Source organism: Tachyglossus aculeatus, chromosome 5, assembly GCF_015852505.1.
Source record: "Tachyglossus aculeatus isolate mTacAcu1 chromosome 5, mTacAcu1.pri, whole genome shotgun sequence".
Taxonomy (NCBI): Eukaryota; Metazoa; Chordata; class Mammalia; order Monotremata; family Tachyglossidae; genus Tachyglossus; species Tachyglossus aculeatus.
Window position 1 is genome coordinate 55,268,908 of NC_052070.1, and position 22,402 is coordinate 55,291,309.

At 46.3% G+C, this 22,402-nt stretch overlaps 1 protein-coding gene across 1 annotated transcript in view; it reads left to right on the plus strand.

The window, feature by feature from the left end:
* Positions 1-22,402, plus strand: part of LOC119928816 (protein-arginine deiminase type-1-like) — a 70,533-nt gene that overhangs the window by 15,517 nt on the left and 32,614 nt on the right. The window contains exons 2-7 of the mRNA XM_038747334.1: positions 11,386-11,566; positions 12,327-12,399; positions 13,434-13,495; positions 14,768-14,885; positions 20,059-20,184; positions 21,164-21,342. Coding sequence (XP_038603262.1) covers positions 11,386-11,566; positions 12,327-12,399; positions 13,434-13,495; positions 14,768-14,885; positions 20,059-20,184; positions 21,164-21,342 — 739 coding nt within the window. The remainder of the gene's footprint in view (positions 1-11,385; positions 11,567-12,326; positions 12,400-13,433; positions 13,496-14,767; positions 14,886-20,058; positions 20,185-21,163; positions 21,343-22,402) is intronic.

Here is a 22,402-nt window from a genome sequence, read left to right on the forward strand (position 1 = left end):
GACAATTTGGGGTCTTCTGCACTCTCCCAAATCTGCCTCACTGCAGGGCCCTGTTTACCTCTAGGAGCCCAGAGTGGGTCTGTCTCTTTCCTTAGGCGTTTCTGTTGTCGCCCTTGCCCCTGCTCCTCCCAATCCAGTACAACCATATCTGTTCCCACCAGGGGCTGATCCCTTTCTTCATTGCAGCCTCAGCCAATCAGATTTCATAGTGGGCAGGGAATGTGTCTGTATATTGTTAGATTGTACTCTCCCGAGCATTTAATACAGTGCTTTGCACACAGTAAGCACTCAATAAATATGATTGAATGAATGAATGAATGAATTTCATGGTCCCTAACACTGTTCCAGGGCTCTTCCTTCCTCGGGTAAGCTTGAATGGCAGCCACAGGCCTCCTGGGAAGAAGCTTGAATGCCTACCACCACTTCAAAAACTGCTCCCAGAAACCAAGGAAAGTGGATATAAGAGGAAGGAATAAACCAGAAAACCACAAGAAAAGCCAAAAATAATGCCAAACTGCAAGGGAGATCTAAACCGCTTTGGTTTGTAATGTATCTGGAGACTTGTAGAAACATCAGAGGCTTTCTAAAGGTGCAGCAGGGTCTGGTCCAGGGGGTGACCATTTAACCAGTATTATCCTGGACAGTCTAGTTTGCAGCTGATCTGTCCTCTGTCTGGCACTGATACAGCATTGGACACCTTTACATCTGGTATGTTTATCTGTCGATGCCCCATCACCGTTTAGGTTTTGTAAGGAACATCTTCATGTATGTCCTTATCATCATCAGTCGTATTTATTGAGCACTTACTATGTGCAGAGCACTGTACTAAGCGCTTGGGAAGTACAAATTGACAACATATAGAGATAGTCCCTACCCAACAGTGGGCTCACAGTCTAAAAGGGGAAGACAGAGAACAAAACCAAACATACTAACAAAATAAAATAAATAGAATAGATATGTACAAGTAAAATAAATAAATAAATAAATAGAGTAATAAATATGTACAAACATATATACATATATACAGGTGCTGTGGGGAAGGGAAGGAGGTAAGAAGGGGGGGATGGAGAGGGGGACGAGGGGGAGAGGTCCCTATTGATCAATCAATCTGTGGTACTTCGCTCCTCTAATACTAATTTTCTTACTGTGCCTCTCTCTTGCCTATCTCGCCAATGACCCCTAGCCCACATCCTGCCTCTGGCCTGGAATCCCCATACCTCCTCAAATCCAACAGACAATTACTTTTCCCCACTTCAAAGCCTTATTGAAAGCACATCTGCTCCAAGAGTCCTTCCCAGACTAAGCCCCCTTTCCTCTTCTCCCACTCCCTTCTGGATTACCCCGACTTCTTCCCTTTTTTCTTCCCCCACCCAGCCCCACAGCTCTTATGTACATATCTGTACATAAGAGAAACAGCGTGGCTAAGTGGAAAGAATGCAGACTTGGGAGCCAGAGGTCATGGGTTCTAATCCTGGCTTCACCACTTGTCAGCTGTGTGACTTTGGGCAAGTCAATTAACTTCTCTGTGCCTCAGTTACCTCATCTGTAAAATGTGGATTAAGACTGTGAGCCCCACGTGGGACAACCTGATCACCTTGTATCCTCCTCAGCACTTAGTACAGTGCTTTGCACATAGTAAGTGCTTAACAAATGCTACCATTATTATTATTATCTGTAATTTATTGGTATTGACGTCTCTCTCCCCCTTTCTAGACTGAAGCTCACTGTGGGCAGGGAATGCGTCTGTTTATTGTATTGTACTCTCCCAAGCACTTAGTACAGTGCTCTGCACACAGTAAGTGTTCAATATATACAATTGAATGAATGAATGAATGAATTTATTGAGCGATTACTATGTGCAGAGCAGTGTGGCTCAGTGCAAAGAGCACAGGCTTTGGAGTCAGAGGTCACGGGTTCAAATCGCGGCTCCATCAACTATCAGCTGTGTGACTTTGTGCGAGTCACTTAACTTCTCTGTGCCTCAGTTACCTCATCAGTAAAATGGGGATAAAGACTGTAAGCCCTCTGTGGGACAACCTGATCACCTTGTAACCTTCCCAGAACTTAGAACAGTGCTTTGCACATAGTAAGCACTTAACAAATGCTATTATTATTATTATTATTATTATTATTATTATTATTATTATGTCTTCCCACAACAGTACTTGTATACATATCTTTGCCTCTCCAAATGAGAATCAGCATGGTCTAGTGGATGGAACTTGGGTCTGAGAGTCAGAGAACCTGGGTTCTAATCCTGGCTCTGCCACTTGTCAGTTGTCATTTCATTTCTCTGTGCCTCAGTTACCTCAGCTGTAAAATGGAGATTAAGACTGTGAGCCTCACATGGGACAGGGACTTTGTGCAACCTGATCTACTACAGCGTTTAGTACAGTGCTTGGCACAATAGATGGCACTTACAAAATACCATTCAAAAAATTCACCCCACCCTCAGCCCTACAGCAATCACATACAAGTGTGTAATTTAACTGTATTAATGTCTGTCTGTCTCTCTAGACTGTAGGATGTTTATGAGCAGGGAGTGTGTCTACCAACTCTGTTACATTGTACTCTTCCAATCAATCACTCAATCCATCAATCAACCAATCATATTTCTTGATCACTTACTCCCTCGTGCTTAGTATAGTCCTCTGAACACAGCAAGTGCTCACTAAATACCATTGATTGATTGATCGATTAATTGGTTTTAGTGTCTATCTCCCTTGCTAGGTTGTAAGCTCCTTAAGGGCAGGTATCATGTCTATTAATTCAACTGAACTCTCCCAGTGTATTCAGTTTAGTGCTCTGCACAGAGTAAGTCCTCATTAAATATGATTGATTGATGCCCCAATGACTCTGGAGTCCCCCATCTTTAGCTATGGATGGGCCTCAGTCAAAGACTTGAAGACTGATAATCTGCAATCATAATGATAGCAGTATGTATTAAGTACTTACTATGTGCCCTGCACTGTATTAAGTGCTGGGGAAGTTACAAATAATCAGGTTGGACCCTGTCCCTTTCCCCCATGGGGTTCACAGTCTAAGTGGGAGGGAGAACAGCTACTGAATCTCGATTTTACAGGTGAGGAAACAGAGCCATAGAGAAGTTAGGTGACTTACCCAAGGACACTCAGCAGGCACATGGTGTAACTGAGATTAAAACTCAGGTCTTCTGACTCACAGGCCCAGGCTCTTTACACTAGGCCACACTGCTTCTAATTGATTAGAGTCACAGTTGTTTTTACAGCATCCCTGCTGGTAGTGCTGCATCAGCCTCTTCTTACTGATCAGCCTCCTCTCTGATCTTCCATCCTCCTGTCTCTCCCCGCTTCAGTCTATACTTCACGCTGCTGTCCGGATTATCTCTGTACAGAAACGCTCTGGGTATGTCACTCCCCTCCTCAAAAATCTCCAGTGGTTGCCTGTCAACCTACGAATCAAGCAGAAAGTCCTCACACTCGGCTTCAAGGCTCTCCATCACCTCGCCCCCTCTTACCTCACCTCCCTCCTCTCCTTCTACAGTTGAGCCCACACCCTCCGCTCTTCTGCCGCTAACCTCCTCACTGTGCCTCGTTCTTGCCTGTCCCGCCGTCAACCCCCAGCCCACATCCTCCCCCTGGCCTGGAATGCCCTCCCTCCACACATCCACCAAACTAGCTCTCTTCCTCCCTTCAAAGCCCTACAGAGAGCTCACCTCCTCCAGGAGGCCTTCCCAGACTGAGCCCCCTTTTTCCTCTCCCTCTCCCCTCCCCATCACCCCCTAGCCCTACCTCCTTCCCCTCCCCACTTGTATATATTTATTTATATTTATTACTTTATTTATTTTACTTGTACATATTTACTACTCAATTTTATTAATGATGTGCATATAGGTATAATTCTATTTATTCTGATAGTTTTGACACCAGTTTACATGTTTTGTTTTGTTGTCTGTCTCCCCCTTCTAGACTGTGAGCCTGTTGTTGGGTAGGGACCATCTCTATATGTTGCCGACTTGTACTTCCCAAGCACTTAGTACAGTGCTTGGCACACAGTAAGCACTCAATAAATATGATTGAATAGTTTTCCCACTGGGGTACAGAGTTCAGCAAGTGAGTAGCTGGGCACTCGGGAGAGCACAGTGCAACAGAATTAGCAGATACATTCACTGCCTACAACAAGCTTACAGTCTAGAGGGGGAGACGGACATTAATATGAATACATAATTTGCTAGGTGTAAACATTTTTATATTTGTCTCCCCAGCTTAGTGTAATCTCCTTGTGGGCAGAGTATGTTTCACTTTTTTATTCTGTATTTCCCAAACACCTAGTATTGTGCTAATATAATGCAGCATATGAAGTGAGAGCTCACTAAATCCTAATGCTACTTAGCAATGAAGTTGTGCTCATCTTAGAGCAGCTACGCTGGGTGGTGCATATGAGAAGAACTAATGACAGTGGAAGACCCAAAGAGCTGCTCTGTGTCGAGCTGAAATCAGGAAACTGAAAGCAAGGAGGCCAGAGGAAATTTTTTAAGGGCACGGTAAAAACAAGACCTCAGAAAAGATTGCATCCCAGCTGAAAACTGGGAGTCAGTTGCTGGGAACAGACCTGCAAGGCTCACTGCCCTGAAGAAGGGAGTGACCCTCTTTGAGCAATAACTTCTCACAGAAAGAGGGGCAAGGAAGCCAAAGAGAAAACAGCGCCAGGCACTTCAAACGTTAAGTACAAAAACACAACAAGGGACACTCACATTCCTAGTGGAAAGTCCACGCACTCACAGTTGGCTTGGTTTCCTTTCTCCCTAGGTTCATGGAAAGTCCTGACTCCCTCTTCCCCTGGGCCCCTTCCTCCCAAGGTTCATGGAAAACCCCACCTCCCTCTTCCCCGGTGCCTGGTTGGAAGATGGGTGACCTCAGAATTTCAATTATGAAGACAACTGATCGGCAGCCACTATAAACCACTTGTTTATTGGACTATCTTGAAGGATTTTGCCAGATTAAAGGGTAGAGACACAAAATGTCATGAAACAGTTATCATGAACCAGCCAGTGCTAGTTCACTTTGAGCACCCCTCAAGTGGCTTGTTGGAGAACTCTCCAGTGCACTGTAAAATTTGCTTGCCTAAGAAAGGTCCAGCACATATGGGTCTATTGCTTCACAACTGACTCTCAAGTTTCCTCTAATAACAATAATGGTGGAATTCATTAATCAATCATTCATATTTATTCATTCATTCATTCAATCGTATTTATTGAGCGCTAACTGCGTGCAGAGCACTGTACTAAGCACTTGGGAAGTACTGAGCGCTTACCATGTTCAGAGTACTGTACTAAGTGCTTGGGATAGTACAATATAACAAGGTTGAGAGACATGCTCCTTGTCCGCCATGAGCTTACAGTCTAGAAGGGGAGACAGTCATTAATAGAAATAAATAATTTACGGATATGTACATAAGTGTTGTGGGGCTGAAGAAGGGGTGAATAAAGGGTGCAAATCCAAATGCAAGGTGGGAGTGGGAGAAGAAGAAATGAGGACCTAGTTGGGAAAGGCCTCTTGGAAGAATTGTGCCTTCAATAAGGCTTTGAAGGTGGGGAGAGTGATATTCTGTGGGATAAGAAGAGGGAGGGTGTTCCAGGCCAGAGGCAGGAAATAGGTGAGAGGTCAGCGGCAAGATAGACGACATCGAGGTTCAGCGAGTAGGTTGGCATTAGAGAATTGAACTGTGCGGGTTGGGTTGTAGGAAATCAGGGAGGTAGAGTGGGCGGTGGCTAGATGATTGAGTGCTTTAAAGCTTATGGTAAGGAGTTTCTGTTTGATGCAGAGGTTAAGCACGTATTATGTGTCAAATACTATACTAAGTACTAAAGTTCATACAAGATAATTAGATTGCACATCCTTCCTGTCCCACACAGGACTCACAGTCTAAGTGGAAGGGAGAAATGGCATAGGAGCCTCATTTTACAGATGAAGAAACTGAGGCAAAGGGAAGTTAAGAGATTTGCTCAGGGTCATGCAGCCTCCGCCACACGTCAGCTGTGTGACTTTGGGCAAGTCACTTAACTTCTCTGGGCCTCAGTTCCCACATCTGTAAAATGGGGATGAAGATTGTGAGCCCCCGGTGGGACAACCTGATCACCTTGTAACCTCCCCAGTGCTTAGAACAGTGCTTGGCACGTAGTAAGTGCTTAACAAATGCCATTATTATCATTATTATTATTATTAGAATTCAGGTCCTCTGAGTCCCAGGCCCGTGCTCTTTCCACTAGGCCATGTTGCAGGATGATTGGAATTTTTATAGGTCAACTCATTCACTCCCCTGAAGTGAAGGTGATGGCATTTACAGGGAGCCTACTGAGTGCGACATCTCCCTCCTGGCGGCACAGGCTCTGGCTGCTGAGTGGAACACCTCTAAGGCACCTTAGCTCACAGGTTACAGAGCTGGGCAGCCTGGAGGCTTTGGAAGAGATTCCAGAGGGAAGAAGCAGCGTGGTCTAGTGAATAGAGCCTGGGAGGCAGAAGAACCGGGGTTCTAGCACTGGCTCCACCACTTGTCTGCTGTGCGACCTTGGGCAAGTCACTTTACTTCTCTGGGCCTCAGTTACCTCATCTGAAAAATGGGGATTGAAGCTGTAAGCCCTCTGGCCCATGTCCTCCCCCTGGCCTGGAATGCCCTCCCTCCGCACATCCGCCAAGCTAGCTCTCTTCCTCCCTTCAAAGCCCTACTGAGAACTCACTTCTTCAGAAGGCCTTCCCAGACTGAGCCCCCTCCTTCCTCTCCCCCTTCTCCTCCTCCCCATCCCCCCCGCCCTACCTCCTTCGCTTCCCCACAGCACCTGCATATATGTTTGTACAGATTTATTACTCTATTTTACTTGTACATATTTACTATTCTATTTATTTTATTTTGTTAATACATTTTGTTTTGTTGTCTGTCTCCCCCTTCTAGACTGTGAGCCTGCTGTTGGGTAGGGACTGTCTCTATATGTTGCCAACTTGTACTTCCCAAGTGCTTAGTACTGTGCTCTGCACGCAGTAAGTGCTCAATAAATACGATTGAATGAAGGAATGAATGATTTGCTAGTAACCACCCCAGTGCTTAGAACAGTGCCTGGCACAATAGTAAGTGCTAACAAATACCACAGTTACTATCATTATTATTATTATTATTATGAAGAAGCACAGCCCAGTGGAAAGCAATGTGCCTGGGAGGTGGAGGCCCTGGGTACAGTGTGGCTCAGTGGAAAGAGCCCAGGCTTTGGAGTCAGAAGTCATGGGTTCAAACCCCGGCTCTACCAATTGTCAGCTGTGTGACTTTGGGCAAGTCACTTAACTTCTTTGGGCCTCAGTTACCTCATCTGTAAAATGGGGATTAAAACTGTGAGCCTGTGAGCCCCATGTGGGACAACTTGATCACCTTGTAACCTTCCCCAGTGCTTAGAACAGTGCTTTGCACATAGTAAGCTCTTAATAAATGTCATTATTATTTATTATTTAATCCTGGATCTGCCACTTGCCTGGTGTGTAACCCTGGGCAAATCATTTGACTTCTCTGATCTTCAGTTTCTTCCTCTTTCAAATGGGGGTTCAATACCTGTCCTTCCTCCTGCTTAGACCATGAGCCCCATAAGGGATCTGAGATTGGGTCCATCCTGATTATGCTGTATCTACCATAACAATTAGTACAATGAACAGAGTACATTAGTACATTAGTACAGAGAAGCAGCGTGGCTCAGTGGAAAGAGCATGGGCTTTGGAGTCAGAGGTCATGGGTTCAAATTCCAGCTCTGCCAATTGTCAGCTGTGTGACTTTGGGCAAGTCACTTAACTTCTCTGGGCCTCAATTCCTTCATCTGGAAAATGAGGGTGAAGATTGTGAGCCCCCCGTGGGACAACCTGATCACCTTGTAACCTCCCCAGATCTTAGAACAGTGCTTTGCACATTGTAAGTGCTTAATAAATGCCATTATTATTATTATTATTATTATTATTATTATTAATGCCAGACACAGTAAGCACTTAAGAAATGCCCCAATTACTGTGATTGATTAGTAAACACTACAATTATCATTTCTAAGAGAGTTCGGTTAGCAAAACGTGTGGGGAGGTTGATTTAGGAAGCCCCCTCTTTAGGGAAGCAGATGAGGAGATAGGAAGGGCGGGGTGACCCGTGCCGTGTCCTCTTTGGGGAGCAACGGCAGCCGACCAAATATGAAGTAGCAACGTCAAATCGCTCACTTGGCCTTCGGCCCAGTCTTATAAGGCTCTCAAGAGCCTCTTTTATAATAACAGTGCAAAGCCACTCCATGTGCTTCGCTTCGTCCTGGGTGGGAGTCGTGTTGGGTGCTGAGCTCTAAGAAGGGGGATTTTGCGTAGATGTTCATGTTTCTGCCATACTTGGGACATGAGCCCTACTACATTGTTACTCACTCCGCCCCCCAGCTCCACAGCTCTTCAGGACATCTCCTTATCTTAGGCTGATTCCCTTACCTGTATTACACCTGTGTCTGTCTCCCAAAAAGATTGTAAGCTCTTTAAGGGTTGTCAGGCAGTCAGTCACTCTCCCAGTTGCTTAGTATGATGCCTAATTAATTAATTAATTAAGACGTTTATTAAGGGCTTACTCTGTGCCAAGTACTGTACTTACAAGTTGGGGTAGATACAAGGAAATCAGATCTGACACAGGCCCTGGAAGAACAACAGGTATTTAACTCCCATTTGACAGTTGAGAAAATTGAGTCACAGAGAAGTTAGGCAATTTGCCCAAGGTCACACAGCAGACACGTGGGAGAGCTGGGATTAGAATCCATGTACTTTGATTCCCAAGCTCACACTTTTTCCAGTAGGCTCACTGTGGGCAGGGAACTTGTCTACCAATCTGTTATATTCGTAATATTGTACTCTCCCAAGCACTTAATACAGCACTGTGCACACAGTAAGCGCTCAATAAATGTAATTGATTGATTAACGGCCAGGCCACGCTGCTTCTCAGTGCCAGCATTCAGGAGGCTTTCTGTAAATGCCAACGATTGATGGCGGCTGGATCCCCTTCTTTAGGGGTTTCTAAACATCAGAGAGCTTCCCACTTGACTAAACTGGCTCAGCTAAGGAGCTGCTGAAATGAGGCCTTGGTGAGATGACCACTTGAAGGCCCTCCTACCTTTTTCACACTGCCCCTCCTAGCTTACCTCACCCGTCTCCAACTGCAACCTAGCCTGCACACTCCTCTCCTCTGACACCAATCTATTCACTGTATCTCAATCTCGTCTATTTCACTGACAACCCCTCACCTACATCCTTCCTCCGGCCTGGAACTCTCTCCCCCTTCATTTCCAACAGACCACCACTCTTCCCACCTTCAAAACCTTATGACAAATCACATCTCCTCCAAGAGGCCTTCCCCAACTAAGCCCTCATTTCCCCTATTTTCTCTCCCTTCTGCGTCGCCTAAGCACTTAGATCTGTACCCTTTAAGCAGTTGATATTCATCCCTCCCTCAGCCCCAAGTACTCTCCCAAGTACTTAGTACAATGTTCTGCACATAGTAAGTTCTCAATAAATACAATTAATTATGTACATATCTGTATCTGTAAATTATGCTTAGTAAAGTGCTCAGCACACAGCAAATTCTCAATAGGTATGATTGATTGATTGATTGACTGATTGATGTCTGTGTCCCTCTCTAGTCTGTAAACTCCTTGTAGGCAGGGAATGTGTCTACCCACTTTGTTGTATTATACTTAGAGAAGCAGCATAGTAGATAGACCATGGGCATGGGCGTCAGAGGTCATGGGTTCTAATCCTCACTCTGCCACTTGTCTGCTGTTTGTTCTTGGGCAAGTCCTCACTACAGTGCTTCACACACAGTAAATGTTCAATAAATACGATTAATAATAATAACTTCACTTCTCTTTGCTTCAGTCACCTCATGCATAATATGGGGATTGAGACTGAGTCCCATGTGGGACAGGGACTGTGTCTAACATTATTTGTTTGTCTCCAACCCTGTGCTTAGTATGGTGTCTGGCACATAATAAGCACTTAACAAATGTCAAAATAATTATTATTATTATCACTCTCCCAAACTCTTAGTAAATGCCATTGACTGATTGATTGATTGATTGCTAGCTTTCCTTGCTTGTGTTAGAGAGGAGGAAATGCAACTGTGCCCGGCCGATCACCGGTCTGGGAACCAGTGGTCAGCCCCAGCCTGGCTATTGCACTTCTACACATCAGATGATCACCTGGCCGGGGGTATTCCGAGGCCAAGCCCACTCAGGCTGTGTCACCTTGGGGCCGCCCACAGAACAGCATGAGAAGCAGCATGGCATAGTGGGTAGAGCACAGAACTGGGAGTCATAAGGTCATGGGTTCTAATCCTGGCTCTGCCACTTGTCTGCTGTATAACCTTAGGTAAGTCGCTTAACACCTCTGTGCCTTAGTTCCTCTCATCTGTAAAATGGTGATTAAGACTGTGAGCCCCAGGGACTGTGTCCAACCCGATTTCCTTGAATCTACCCCAGCGCTTAGAACACTGCCTGGCACATAGTAAGTGTTTAATAAATACTATAATTAATTAAATTAAAACATCAGTGCTTCCAAGTCTGGTGTCCGGAACCATCTGGAGTGTTTTCTGGTTATGAGGAAGACCTCTCCTCCCAGCTCTGTCTGGGTTATTGTCAGCATCCAGAGATTCAGAAAGGGAAACTGAGGTCCATTGTGAAAAAAAATCCACACATGGCCAAGTAAGGGCCAAACTGGGATCACCTTTGGGATCCCGGCTCCACCGTGTACCTGCTGTGTGACCTTGGACAAGTCACTTCACTTTTCTGTGTCTCAGTGCCCTCATCTGCTAAATGGAGATTCAATACCTCATCTCCTTCCTACTCTAACTGTGAGCCCCATTTGGACCTTTTTTATATGGCACTTGTTAAGCATTTACTATCTGTTAAATACTGTTTTAAGCCCTGGGGTAGGTACAAGTTAATTAGGTTGGACACAGACCTCGTCCCGCGTGACTTGCACACTGGATGCCAGTCATAGTCTATGTAGGAGGGAGAACGGGTAATTAATCCTCATTTTACAGTAAGAAAACTGAGGCACAGAGAAATTAAGTGATTTGCTCAAGGTCACACAGCAAGCAATTGGCAGAGCCAGAATTAGAACCCAAGTCCTCTGACTCCCAAGCTTGTGCTCTTTACACTAGACCATGTGATTCTCTGATTATCTTGTATCTACCCTAACACTTAGCTCAGTTCTTGATACTTCCTTAATGCTTAAAAATACCATTGTCATTATCACTATTATTATTATTACTATTATATATTTACTATTGTAGCCACGAAGCTCCTGCTCTCCATGGAGGAGTCCACTGGGCTCAATTGCTCTCTCTGTCTCCCTGTGCAAGGTCCATGCCCAGGGGCGCTACCTCCTTTGCTGTTAGCGGGAGCTCTGCTGTGGAGATCATCATGGTCTACAATCCTGAGGTGATGAGGAAGCCCACAGACACATCTCGATGGCCCCTGGACTCAGAGGTGGAAGTGGTGGTGGCCATGGATGCCCCAAGCTCTCAGATCAATGATGCCAAGGTAAGACACCTCTTCCCCAACTCTTCCCCCTGGCCCCGGTACATCCCACCCCTGCCACCCCTGCCACCACCCATCTTCTTTTAGACTGTGAGCCCACTGTTGGATAGGGACTGTCTCTATATGTTGTCAACTTGTACTTCCCAAGCGCTTAGTACAGTGCTCTGCACACAGTAAGCGCTCAATAAATACGATTGATTTATTGATTGATCTTCCTGAGAAGGAGAGAACAGGCCAAATGTCCCAGAATCAGTTCAAAATCACACATGCATACGCACATACGCACACGTTTGCACATGCTTACACACTCATTCACCTGCACTTTTACATGTATGTACACATGCATGAGTATAGTAGTCACACCCTCACACCCACCCACACACAAAATCATATGGACACATGACACACTGTCCCAAGATCCTACCTGACTGTGTCTGATGGCTCCATTTGATCTCTTGAGTGTAGTTTCTCTGCTTCTCTCCACCCAGACTCCTGACTCCTCTTCCATCTTCCCCTTTCCAATCCCTGGCCGGTCCCTTGTGTTTTAGTGGGATACTTGGGGAATCTTGGAATTCTGGAGCAGGGAGGGAGCAAGAGAGGTCATTTTGTCCGGCTCCCCTCTGGCTCTTCATATTCCCATAATTCCCTACCTCCAAGTGCTTGTACCCTCCCACAATTATTCCAGGGGCAGACTGCTTGTAACCCTGTGGACCAAACCGAAGTCGTGGCTGAGTTCAGCCATGCCCTGGTGATGTTTTCTCAGGTTCGAATATCATATTATGGACCCAATGGAGACTCTGTCCTAGCCCAGGCTGTACTGATCCTCACTAGTGTTGGTAAGTGTCCTGGACCCCTGCTCTCTGCCCCTTCCAATTTTCCATCTCTGCTTTGGTCAGTTCCACAGCCTGGCAAGTTCTAGTTCTCCCTTTCTCTGAATAGTGATGAAGATGAATGAAAAGTAGTTAGAAATGTGCTTTGAGCTGCCTGAAGGAAAGGGACAGGAATGAGGCTGAATGTGAAATGAAGGTTGAGGAAAAGATGACTAACAGCCACAAATCTCTGACTCCTTTTGAGATGGCAGTCGGCCAGTCAGTCATTCACTCTGTCAGTCAACAGTTCACTCAATCAGACAGCCAAATCAGTCACTTAGTCAATGTCAGTCAGTCATTCACTCTGTCAGTCAGCTAGTCAATTGTTCACTCATATTCAGCCGGTCAGACAGCCAACCGATCAATCAGTCAGCCAGCCAGTTAGTTGGACATTCACTCCCTCTGTCAGTCAGACAGTCAGTTGGACAAGCAGTTGGTCAATTGCTCAGTCACTCAGCCACTCAGTCAGATGGTCAGTCACTCAGCTGGTCAGCTAGTCAGTCGGGCATTTGTGCTGTCAGCCAGCCGGGCAGTTGGACAGTCAGTCAGTCAGACAGTCAGTCATTTACTCAGACAGACAGTTAGCCAGTCAGACAGTTAGTCGAATGATCAGTCAGGCAGTCAGTCGGGCCGTGAGTCTGTCATTCGGACAGACTGTCAGACAGCCCGTCAGTCATGATATTGCCTCTATTGTGCACTCATCTGCATTCTCTGTGCCATGGGACCAGGCAGAAAGCAGAAGGAAGCATGATTCCTGCACCCAGAGTGCTGATAGTTCAGTGAGGCAGCCAGTCAAGCTCAGACACACAAATCCAATGCTGTGAGGAGGGGGAGGAGGAGAAGTACCTGAGAAGAAATGAAATCTGGATTGTGACTGGATATGTAAGCCCTGGGCAAGGTGGAGAACCAGGGGCCAGAGAGCTTTCTGCATAGGCTCCGAGTCCAGCTAGCTCCTGACCACCCTCCAGAGCGATGTCCTCTGCTGTTTTGTGACATTTCAGACATCTCTCTGGAAGTTGACACAGGCCGTACCGGCGTGGTGCAGAAGAGCAAAGTGGACAAGGTAAGGAGACTGGCTGTCTGCTCTCCCAGGAGATGATCCTGGGTTGGGTGTTGGGAAGGCAGAGGGTGAACTTCCTTGGAGCCAAGGCACTGGGGCAGAGACCTGGGGTTCTGGACCTCTGGTCCAGGAAGCAGAGGTGGTGAGGATGCCAGCAATTTCTGTCATGCTCACAATTCAAACCTGCCCTGCAGAGGTGGAGAAACTGAGGCACAAAACTGGTAAGTGAGTTGCTCACAGCCAAGTTGCTCCCGAGCTTGGTGCTCTTTAAACTATCTCCTCATTGGCCTTGTTAAACTGGCTGATCAACTGTTAGACTAAGATCTTTTTGGGCCTCTGGAGAAGAATTTTTAGGGGTAAGTTGAGTTCTGACTTGGTGAAAAACAAGGTGAAAAGCCCTAGTGGAATGAACACTGAACTGGAAGTCAGGAGACCTGGGTTTTAATCCTGATCAATTGCCAGATGTTTGACTTTGGAAAAGTCCCTAAACTTCTCTGTGCCTCAGTTTCATCATCTTTAAAATGGGGATAAATACCTGTTCTCTTAGACTGTGAGCCTTGGGTGTTTTTTTTTTAATGGTACTTGTAAAGCACTTACAATGTGACAGTACCAAACTAAATGCTGGGGTAGATACAAGTTGATCAGTCCTTGTCCCACATAGGGTTCCCAGTCTTAATCCCCATTTTACAGATGAGGTAACTGAGGCACAGCAAAGTGACTTGCCCAAGGTCGCACTGTAGACAAGCGGTGGAGCTGAAATTAGAACCCAGGTCCCTCTGACTCCTGGACCTGTGCTCTATCTACTAGACCATGCTGCTTCTTGTGCTGCTTCTTGGGTGGGACAGAGACTGTATCCAGCTTGATTCTTTTGCATCTATCCAAGTGTTTGACCCATAGTAGGAGTTTGACAAATCCCATAATTACTATTATTATTGTCCGCTGGTTCCCACAGAACCAAATCCTGGAGAATATTCAGCCAGGAATTAAAATGATCTTACAGCAAGGAAGTAAGAGAAGAGGCAGGAGGGGCACCGGACAAGCAGTGGGGAGCATCAGCTAGATGGCTGATGGAGAGCATCAGTCACTGGGAAGGAATGTCGACCCTGGATTGAATTAGAGCAGGGGCAGGTCACCAGAGCTGGCTGCCCATAGAGATCCAATCAGGAGCTTGGCCTGGGGTCACAACCCTCCAGTTTGGGAAAGCAGGTGGGGTGGAATTTGGGGTGAATGTGGGGTAGTCAGAGGCAGGGCCCCCCTGCTTGATTTCCCCTGCAGAAAACGTGGAGCTGGGGCCCCAACGGTCACGGTGCCATCCTGCTGGTGAACTGCGACCGGGATGATCCCAGTTCCCAGGACATCGACTACAACAAGACCAGTATACACACCATGGCAGGTAAGCTGGGTGGGGAGGAGAGAAGGTCCACTCCACAGGGAAGCCAGCCCCATTCAGCATTCGCCTCAGTTGGTTGTCCATGCCTGGGTCCTCTGGGGGCAAGCATGATATAGCCAGGCCTCGGGTTTCTAGACCATCTCTCGGAAACCACTCGTCCATTTGTGTTCCTGTTGATCCTCTCATTATCCCTGTTAGGGTGGAGGCAGGAATGGTGGTTCCCATTGGATGGGTGGGGAAACTGAAGGGATAGAGATGAAATGACTGTCCCAAATCATGAAGCTAGCCAGTGGTGGATCTAGGATGAGAATTCAGATCTTCAGATTCCAGGACTGATGCACTGTCCATGGGACTGCCCTGCCCCACTGCCTACCCCAGTGCCTAGAAGGATTATTTTCTGTCCACCTCAGGATGCCCAGGGACTCCTTGCTCTATCACAGATGGCAGGTTAGCACAGCCCCCACCCTTGGGAGCTTGCTTCTTGGCTCCGGGATTGCAACGTCCACCAGGTAGGCCCCTCTGTCCAAAATAGATTGGCCAGGCAAAGTCCCCCCTTTTCCCCCAACACCGGTTCCCATGCTTGAGTCCTTGAATTCCAGGCTCCCCCACAAGTGGGAACAAGTAGGGCATTTATTTTTATTTAAAATTCCACATTCTGCCAAGAACATTTCTATGAACAAACCAAAGTTTTCCAGAGCCTATTCTATTCCATGGTGATTGGTTGAATCCTTCTGAAATCTGTACCACTCAATAGTATTAATTGAATGCCTACTCTGAGCAAAGAGCCCTGTGAAGTGCTTAGTACAGTGCTCTGTACACAGTATGTGCTCAATAAATACCACTGACTAATTGGAGGGTTATAAAGGAGAAATTCATAGCCTAAAGGGGTGAGGGGTGGATCAGTTTTTTAAATGGTATTTCTTAAGTGCTTACTATGTGCCAGGCACTGTGCTAGTGGTGGGGTAGATACAAGGTAAGCAGTTTGGATATAGTCCATGTCTCACACTGTACTTCCAGGTTTCCTCTAGAATGTAAGCTCATTAAGGGCAGGGAACATTTCTGCTAATTCTGTTGTATTGTACTTTCCAAAGTGCTTAGAACAATGCTCTGTACATAGCAATGGCTCAATAAATACCAATGATTGATTGACTGATGGGGTTCACAGTCTTAATCCCTATTTTACAGATGAGGTAACTGAGAGAAGTTAAGTGACTTGCCCAAGGTCACACAGCAGATGAATGATAGAGCTGGGATTAGGACCCATGTCCTTCTGACTCCAAGCCTGGGCTCTATCTTCTAGGCCACACTGCTTCTCTTTGTGGCCTTGGGCATATCTCTTTCCCTTTCTTTGAGTTTTCCCTTTCAGCTTGGCAACCAGGACTATAAGTTCTTTTTTTAAACCATAAATTTCAATACTAGGGAGCAGGCACCTTACATATTTACCTCTCCCCTCTTGGTTGAACAGCAGAACTCTTAATAAATACTATGTGCTGCTTCTGCTGCTGCTGATTCCTTTCCCCAGTGTCTGTTTTCCCCTGACCTTTTATTACTACTACTACTACTACTACTACTACTACTACTACTACTACTACTACTGCTACTACTACTACTACTAGAGAAGCAGCATAGATTAGTGGAAAGAACACGGGCTTGGGAGTGAGAGGTCGTGGGTTCTAATTCCAGCTCTGGCACTTATCAGCTGGGTGACTTTGGGCAAATCACTTCACTCTTCTGTGCCTCAGTTACCTCATCTTTAATATGGGGATTAAGTCTGTGAGCTCCACGTGGGACAACCGGATTACCTTGTATCTACCCCAGCACTTAGACCAGTGCTGGACACATAGTAGGTGCTTAACAAATATTATTATTATGGTATAATGGTATGGTATTATTACTACTACTACTACTACTACTACTACTATTTCCAGTAGGGGTAACGATAATGACAGTGGTAGTATTCAATGAGCACTCACTGGTTGCAATGCTGTTGTACTTCTCAGGTGATTACCACAGTGCATTGCTGGGCACATAGTAAGCGCTTAATAAATATTATTATTATGGTATAATGGTATGGTATTATTACTGCTACTACTACTGCTATTTCCACTAAAGGTAACGATAATGACAGTGATAGTATTCATTGAGCACCCACTGGGTGCAATGCTGTTGTACTTCTCAGGTGATTACCACAGTGCATTGCATTAGGTAGGTGCATAATAAGTAACTTCTACTACTAATATCATGACACATGCCCTCCCCTTCCCACAACGAGCATGCATTTAAGCCAGAGATGGGGGAGACTGCAGTAAGCGCTGAGGAAGGGTAGAAACAAACAGCGGTGGCTATTAGGTCGATAAGACTGTCAGTGATGGGAGTTAATTGGAGAAGTCTTTTGGAAGAGGGAGGACTTTATGAGGGTCCATGTTGGTGGTTGTTGGATTTAGGGAGTGGAGAGGGGGTTCCATTTTGAGTGGAACAGTGTGAGTGAGGAGATATAGTCAGGAGAGAGCGATATACAGTTAGGAGGTTGGCTTGGGAAGAATGAAGACAGCAAGCTAGGGATTAGTGGGTCAATCAGTCAATCAATGGGAAAAGCAGTGTGGCCTAAAGGAAAGAACACGGAGTTGGGAGTCAGAGGACCTGAGTTCCAAACCTGCCTCTATTATGTAGCTACTGCCTGAACTTGGACAAGTCACTTAACTTCTCTGGGCCTCAGTTTCCTCATCTGCAAAATGGAGATTCATTACATGTCCTCCCTCTTACTTAGATAGTGAGCCCGATGTGGGACCTGATTATCTTGTATCTACCTCAGTGTTTTGTACAGTGCTTGGCAGATACTAAGTGCTTTACAAAGATCACAATTATTATTATTATTGTTAATGGTATTTATTGAATGCTTACTGTGTACCGAGCACTGTACTTGGGCATGGGAGAGATTAATACAGTTGAATTGATATTCACATTGCCTGCCCACAAGGAGTTTAGTGGGAGATAGACAAAATAAATTATATATAGGGGAAAGAAAAGAGCAGAGAAGCAGAGAAACAACATGGCCTAGTGGAAAGAGCATGGGCCTGGGAGTAAGAGGGCCTGGGTTCTAATCCCTGTTCTGCCATTTGTCTGCTGTGTGCCCTTGGGCAAGTTACTTAACTTCCCTGGGCCTCAGTTACCTTATCTGTAAAATGGGGATTATGACGGTGAGACCTGTGTAGGACAGGGACGGCGCGTCTAACCTGATTATCTTGTACCTACCCTAGCACTTAGTGCAGTGCCTGGCATAAAGTATGAGCTTAATAGATTCCATTAAAAAATATAAGGATATTTCTGTAAGTAATATGGCACTGGAATGAGTATCAGAATGCTTACGGGTGAAGAGAGCACATGTGTAAAATCGGGTGAGTCGATGCAGAGCCTTAGGGGGGATTTTGAGGAATTTTAGATTGGGAGTACCCCCTGAGCCCAGGACCAAGCTTGAATCAATATCCTTAATCGTTACCACGGCACCTCATGCAGTTCCTAGCTCACTAGAGGCACTTGGAAAATGTCAGAAGTAATAACCACGATGATGACGGTGATGTTGATGAATCTGTAATTAACTAAATAGTCCTTCGAGAGCTGAGCCTCACAAATCCCAGAGAACAGTTTATGCCACAGGGAGAATCTGACTCATTTCTTACCGTGAATATAACCCCAAGTCAGGCCAAGCCCAGGGTCTGTGTGAGCACAGAAGCACATGTCCTATACGAGCTCGTGGGCTCAGAGCTGTGCAGGAAGCACCCAGGAAATGACCTAATCAGAGGGGCTTCCCTCCTTGGAAGGCAAGAGAAGGAGGCCAGGCCAGCTAATTGTCTTGGGTGGAGAGAGTGACCAGGAGTCTTGTTCGTGAGGGTTTTCTGTTCACCACCAAGTTCATTAGAATATAGGAGTTGGCTTGTAATTAGCAGGCTTAATCCCCAAAGCTCTGACAAAGTAAACATGGGAATAAAGGAGGACAAGTTAAGCTGCTATAAAGCTCTCCCTATTCAATTCTTTGACAAGGCCTTCTACCCAGGCTCTCAACCTGTTCCCTCTCCAGTTCCATTTTATCCTTTCTTTTTGGGTTCTTTCCCAGGAGCCCAATGAGCCTGAAAAACTGAGCCCATTTTTAGGTGATACCCAGTATTCTCTGCCATTCCTCAGACCACATAACTCTGAAAAATGGCAAACTTACTTAGCAAGAGGGACATATTATTTGCAATTCCTGATGAGAAGGGGAGTGGGACTTGGAAGAAGAAAAACTCAAAGGAAAGTCCCATCTTGAAAATAGTCTTAGATTGAAGTAAGAAAGATTTAGACTAAGAGTTAGAAGGAGAAACCTCTTGACTGCTAGGATTCAGGGGTAAACACCGGGAAAGGTGACTGAGGTTGATTATTAGGCCATTGCTTTTCCCCTGGAGGTCTTTAAGGAAAGAATTGTCACCAGTGGATTCTGGATGGCTTAGGCCAGGGGTGGCCAAGACTCATGAACTAAAGAGCCACAAACCCAAAGCATAATGTGGCCGATAAAGAAGAATTCCTTTAGCTAGAGTGAAGAGCAGACATTTTAGGAGCGAGGATTATGGTGATCAAGAGATGGAGATGGGTTGGGGGTGGGGGCTGGGGTCGGTTGCCATACTCCTCCCTAACCTGGGCCCTTGTGGGTGGGGGGCATCACCATCACAGAAGATGGAGCTGGAGCAGCAGAACACTGCACCCCTGGATAGAGTATTGTCCTAGGAATCAGAAGGGCCTGCATCCTAATTCTGGCTCCGCCACGTGACTAACGTGTGACCTTGAGCAAGTCATTTCACTTCTCTGTGCCTCAGTTACCTCATCTGTAAAACGGGGATTAAGACTGTGAGCCTCGTGTGGGACATGGACTGTGTCCAACCCTATTAGCTTGTACCTACCCCCTTGCTTAATGCAGTGCCTGGCAAATAGTAAGCACTTAACAAAATCATAAAAAAAAAATGCCACCTATCCTGCGCCGGCGAAATGATCAAGAATAAGCAGCGAGCTGCCCAGCCATTGAAGAAGACTCCCACAGTTTGGCCACCTATGGTTTAAGCATTCTCCTGCCTGGAGGCAGAGGGCTGGAGGATATGACCCAGAACTGTCTCTTCTGGCTGCGAGATTCTCTGATTCTCCTTGTCTTCAGACTTGCAGGACATGTCTCTAATGGTCCTCAGGACAGAAGGCCCGGAAGCCCTCTTTGATAACCACCAGCTGGTTCTCCACGTCCCCATGTCAGATGCTGACAAAGTGGGTGTTTTTCATGCCACTGGTGAGTACATTATCTTCTAGAACCAGTCACTCGCTGGAACCTGCATTTCCAGAGCTACTTGAGACTTCACTGTCTCTGCACCTCCTTTTCCTTTCCACTCCCTGCCTTGATTCCCACTTACATTCTCCATATTTCGGATTTGCCATCCACTCCCTTTCTTTGTTTTCCTTCTCAGATGATCTGGGCCTCCTCTGCACTTAGACCCTGACACCGGAGGGCCAGGGACTGTGTCTAATTCTCACTCAGCTATTCTTTCCTATCACTTAGCACAGTGTTTGACAATCAGTCAGCACTCAGTTAATACAACGGCTACTACTGCTGCTACTATTTAGTCAAGGCAGAAGCCTTCCTTGACTAAGCCCTCCTTTTCACTTCTCCTACTCCATTCTGCTTTGCCTTGACTTGTTCCCTTTATTCATCCCCGCCTCCCAGCTCAATGGCACTTATGTATATATTACTAATTTATTTATATTAATGTCTGACTCCCCATCAATATTCTAAGCTCTTTGCAGGCAGGGAATATGTACATTGTTTTATGGTACTCTCCCAAGTATTTAGTATAGTGCTCTACACACAGTGAACCCTCAGTAAATACGATCGAATGAATGAATGAATTCTACCACTTGGCTGCTTAGCCCCAGTGCATGGCCACATTTTGAGCAACAGGCTGAAAGCCAGATGTGGTGGGAAAGTAAAATTCTTCTCCCCCAGTCCTTCTCTGGAGCCTCAGCTCGTGAAAGGCTGATGAGGAGAGCTTGGGGTCTCTTCCTGAACCCAGTCCCACCAGACAGAGCCTGGGCCTTCCACGGATAACCTCCTCTTCCCGGACCACCTGGCAGGGTGTTGGCGTTAGTTTCCTAGTTTGGCTGTCTGAGCCATGGTGATGAGTTCTCGTTGGCTAACTGGCAGCCTGACTCTGGCGTGTTCTGGTCTTTGGTCTTCCCTCAAGCCCCCCCACACTTCTCTTTTGTGTCCCTAGGTGGAAACTCTCTCTCCCAGTACAAGCACGTTCTGGGACCTCGAAAGTTGTCTTATATCGTGAAACGGGAGCCGGGGGAGAAGGAGACGACTTTCTACGTGGAGGGGTTGGCCTTCCCCGACTCCAACTTCTCTGGCCTGGTCTCCTTCAGTGTCACCCTGCTGGACATTGCTGATCAGGTAGAGTTGGTGCAGGGAGTGTCTTGGTCCTGAGAACCCTGTGGGTGGGAAGGTAGAAGGGAGCAGCTGGAGGTAGGATCATTGGCCTTTCTGAGTGGGGTCTTTTTTATTATTATTTTTATGGTATTTGTTAAGTGTGTACTATGTGTCAAGCACTGTTCTAAACACTGTGATAGATACAGGTTAGTCAGGCTACATACAGTACCTGTCCCAATCAATCAATCTTATTTATTGAGTGCTTACTGTGTGCAGAGCACTGTACTAAGGGCTTGGGAAGTACAAGTTGGCAACACACACAGGCTAGATACAAACCTCCTGTTCCACAAGGAAGGAGGAAAGGTATTGCATCCTCATTTTGCAGTTGAAAAAATTGAGGCACAGGGAAGTTAAGTGACTTGCCTAAGGTCACACAGCAGACTAGTGGTGGAGCCAGGATTAGAACTCAGGTCCTCTGGCTCCCAGGCCCATATTTTATCCATTAGGCCACACAGCTTCTTGTTCTCTGTTTTTATCTGGGGGCTGTGTCCTGTGAGTCCGAAGCGGAAGCAAAATGTCTTTTGGCTAGGATTTAGCTTCTGTGGGCTCAAGGAAGGTCTGTTGGAGCTGAACTAGTTGTGGATAGTGTTGGGGTGCCCTGAGGAATGGGCCCCTCTGAGTCCCGTGCCATCCCAATGCCCTCAGGGAGATGGAGTTTGGTGCTCTGACCCCCTCCCCCGGGGAGAGGCTGGCAGCTCCTCCAGGTGAAAACATGAAAGGAATGAGAAGCTTAGGTTCAGGCCCAGGGCACCCTCCCTCCTGAGGAGACTCACCAGGAGAAGCAGCCTAGAGGAAGGAGCAGAAGACTGGGAGTCAGATGGTCTGGGTTCTAATCCCAGCTCTGCCACTTACCTGCTGTGTGACCTTGGATAGGCTGTGCAGCCTCTTTGTGCCTCAGTTTCCTCACTTGTAAAATGGGAATTAGGCACTTGTTCTCCCTCCCTACTTAGACTGAGAGCCCCATGTGAGATTGTGTCTGGTCTGCTCTCTAGACTGTAAGCTCCTTGTGGGAAGGGAAAGTGTC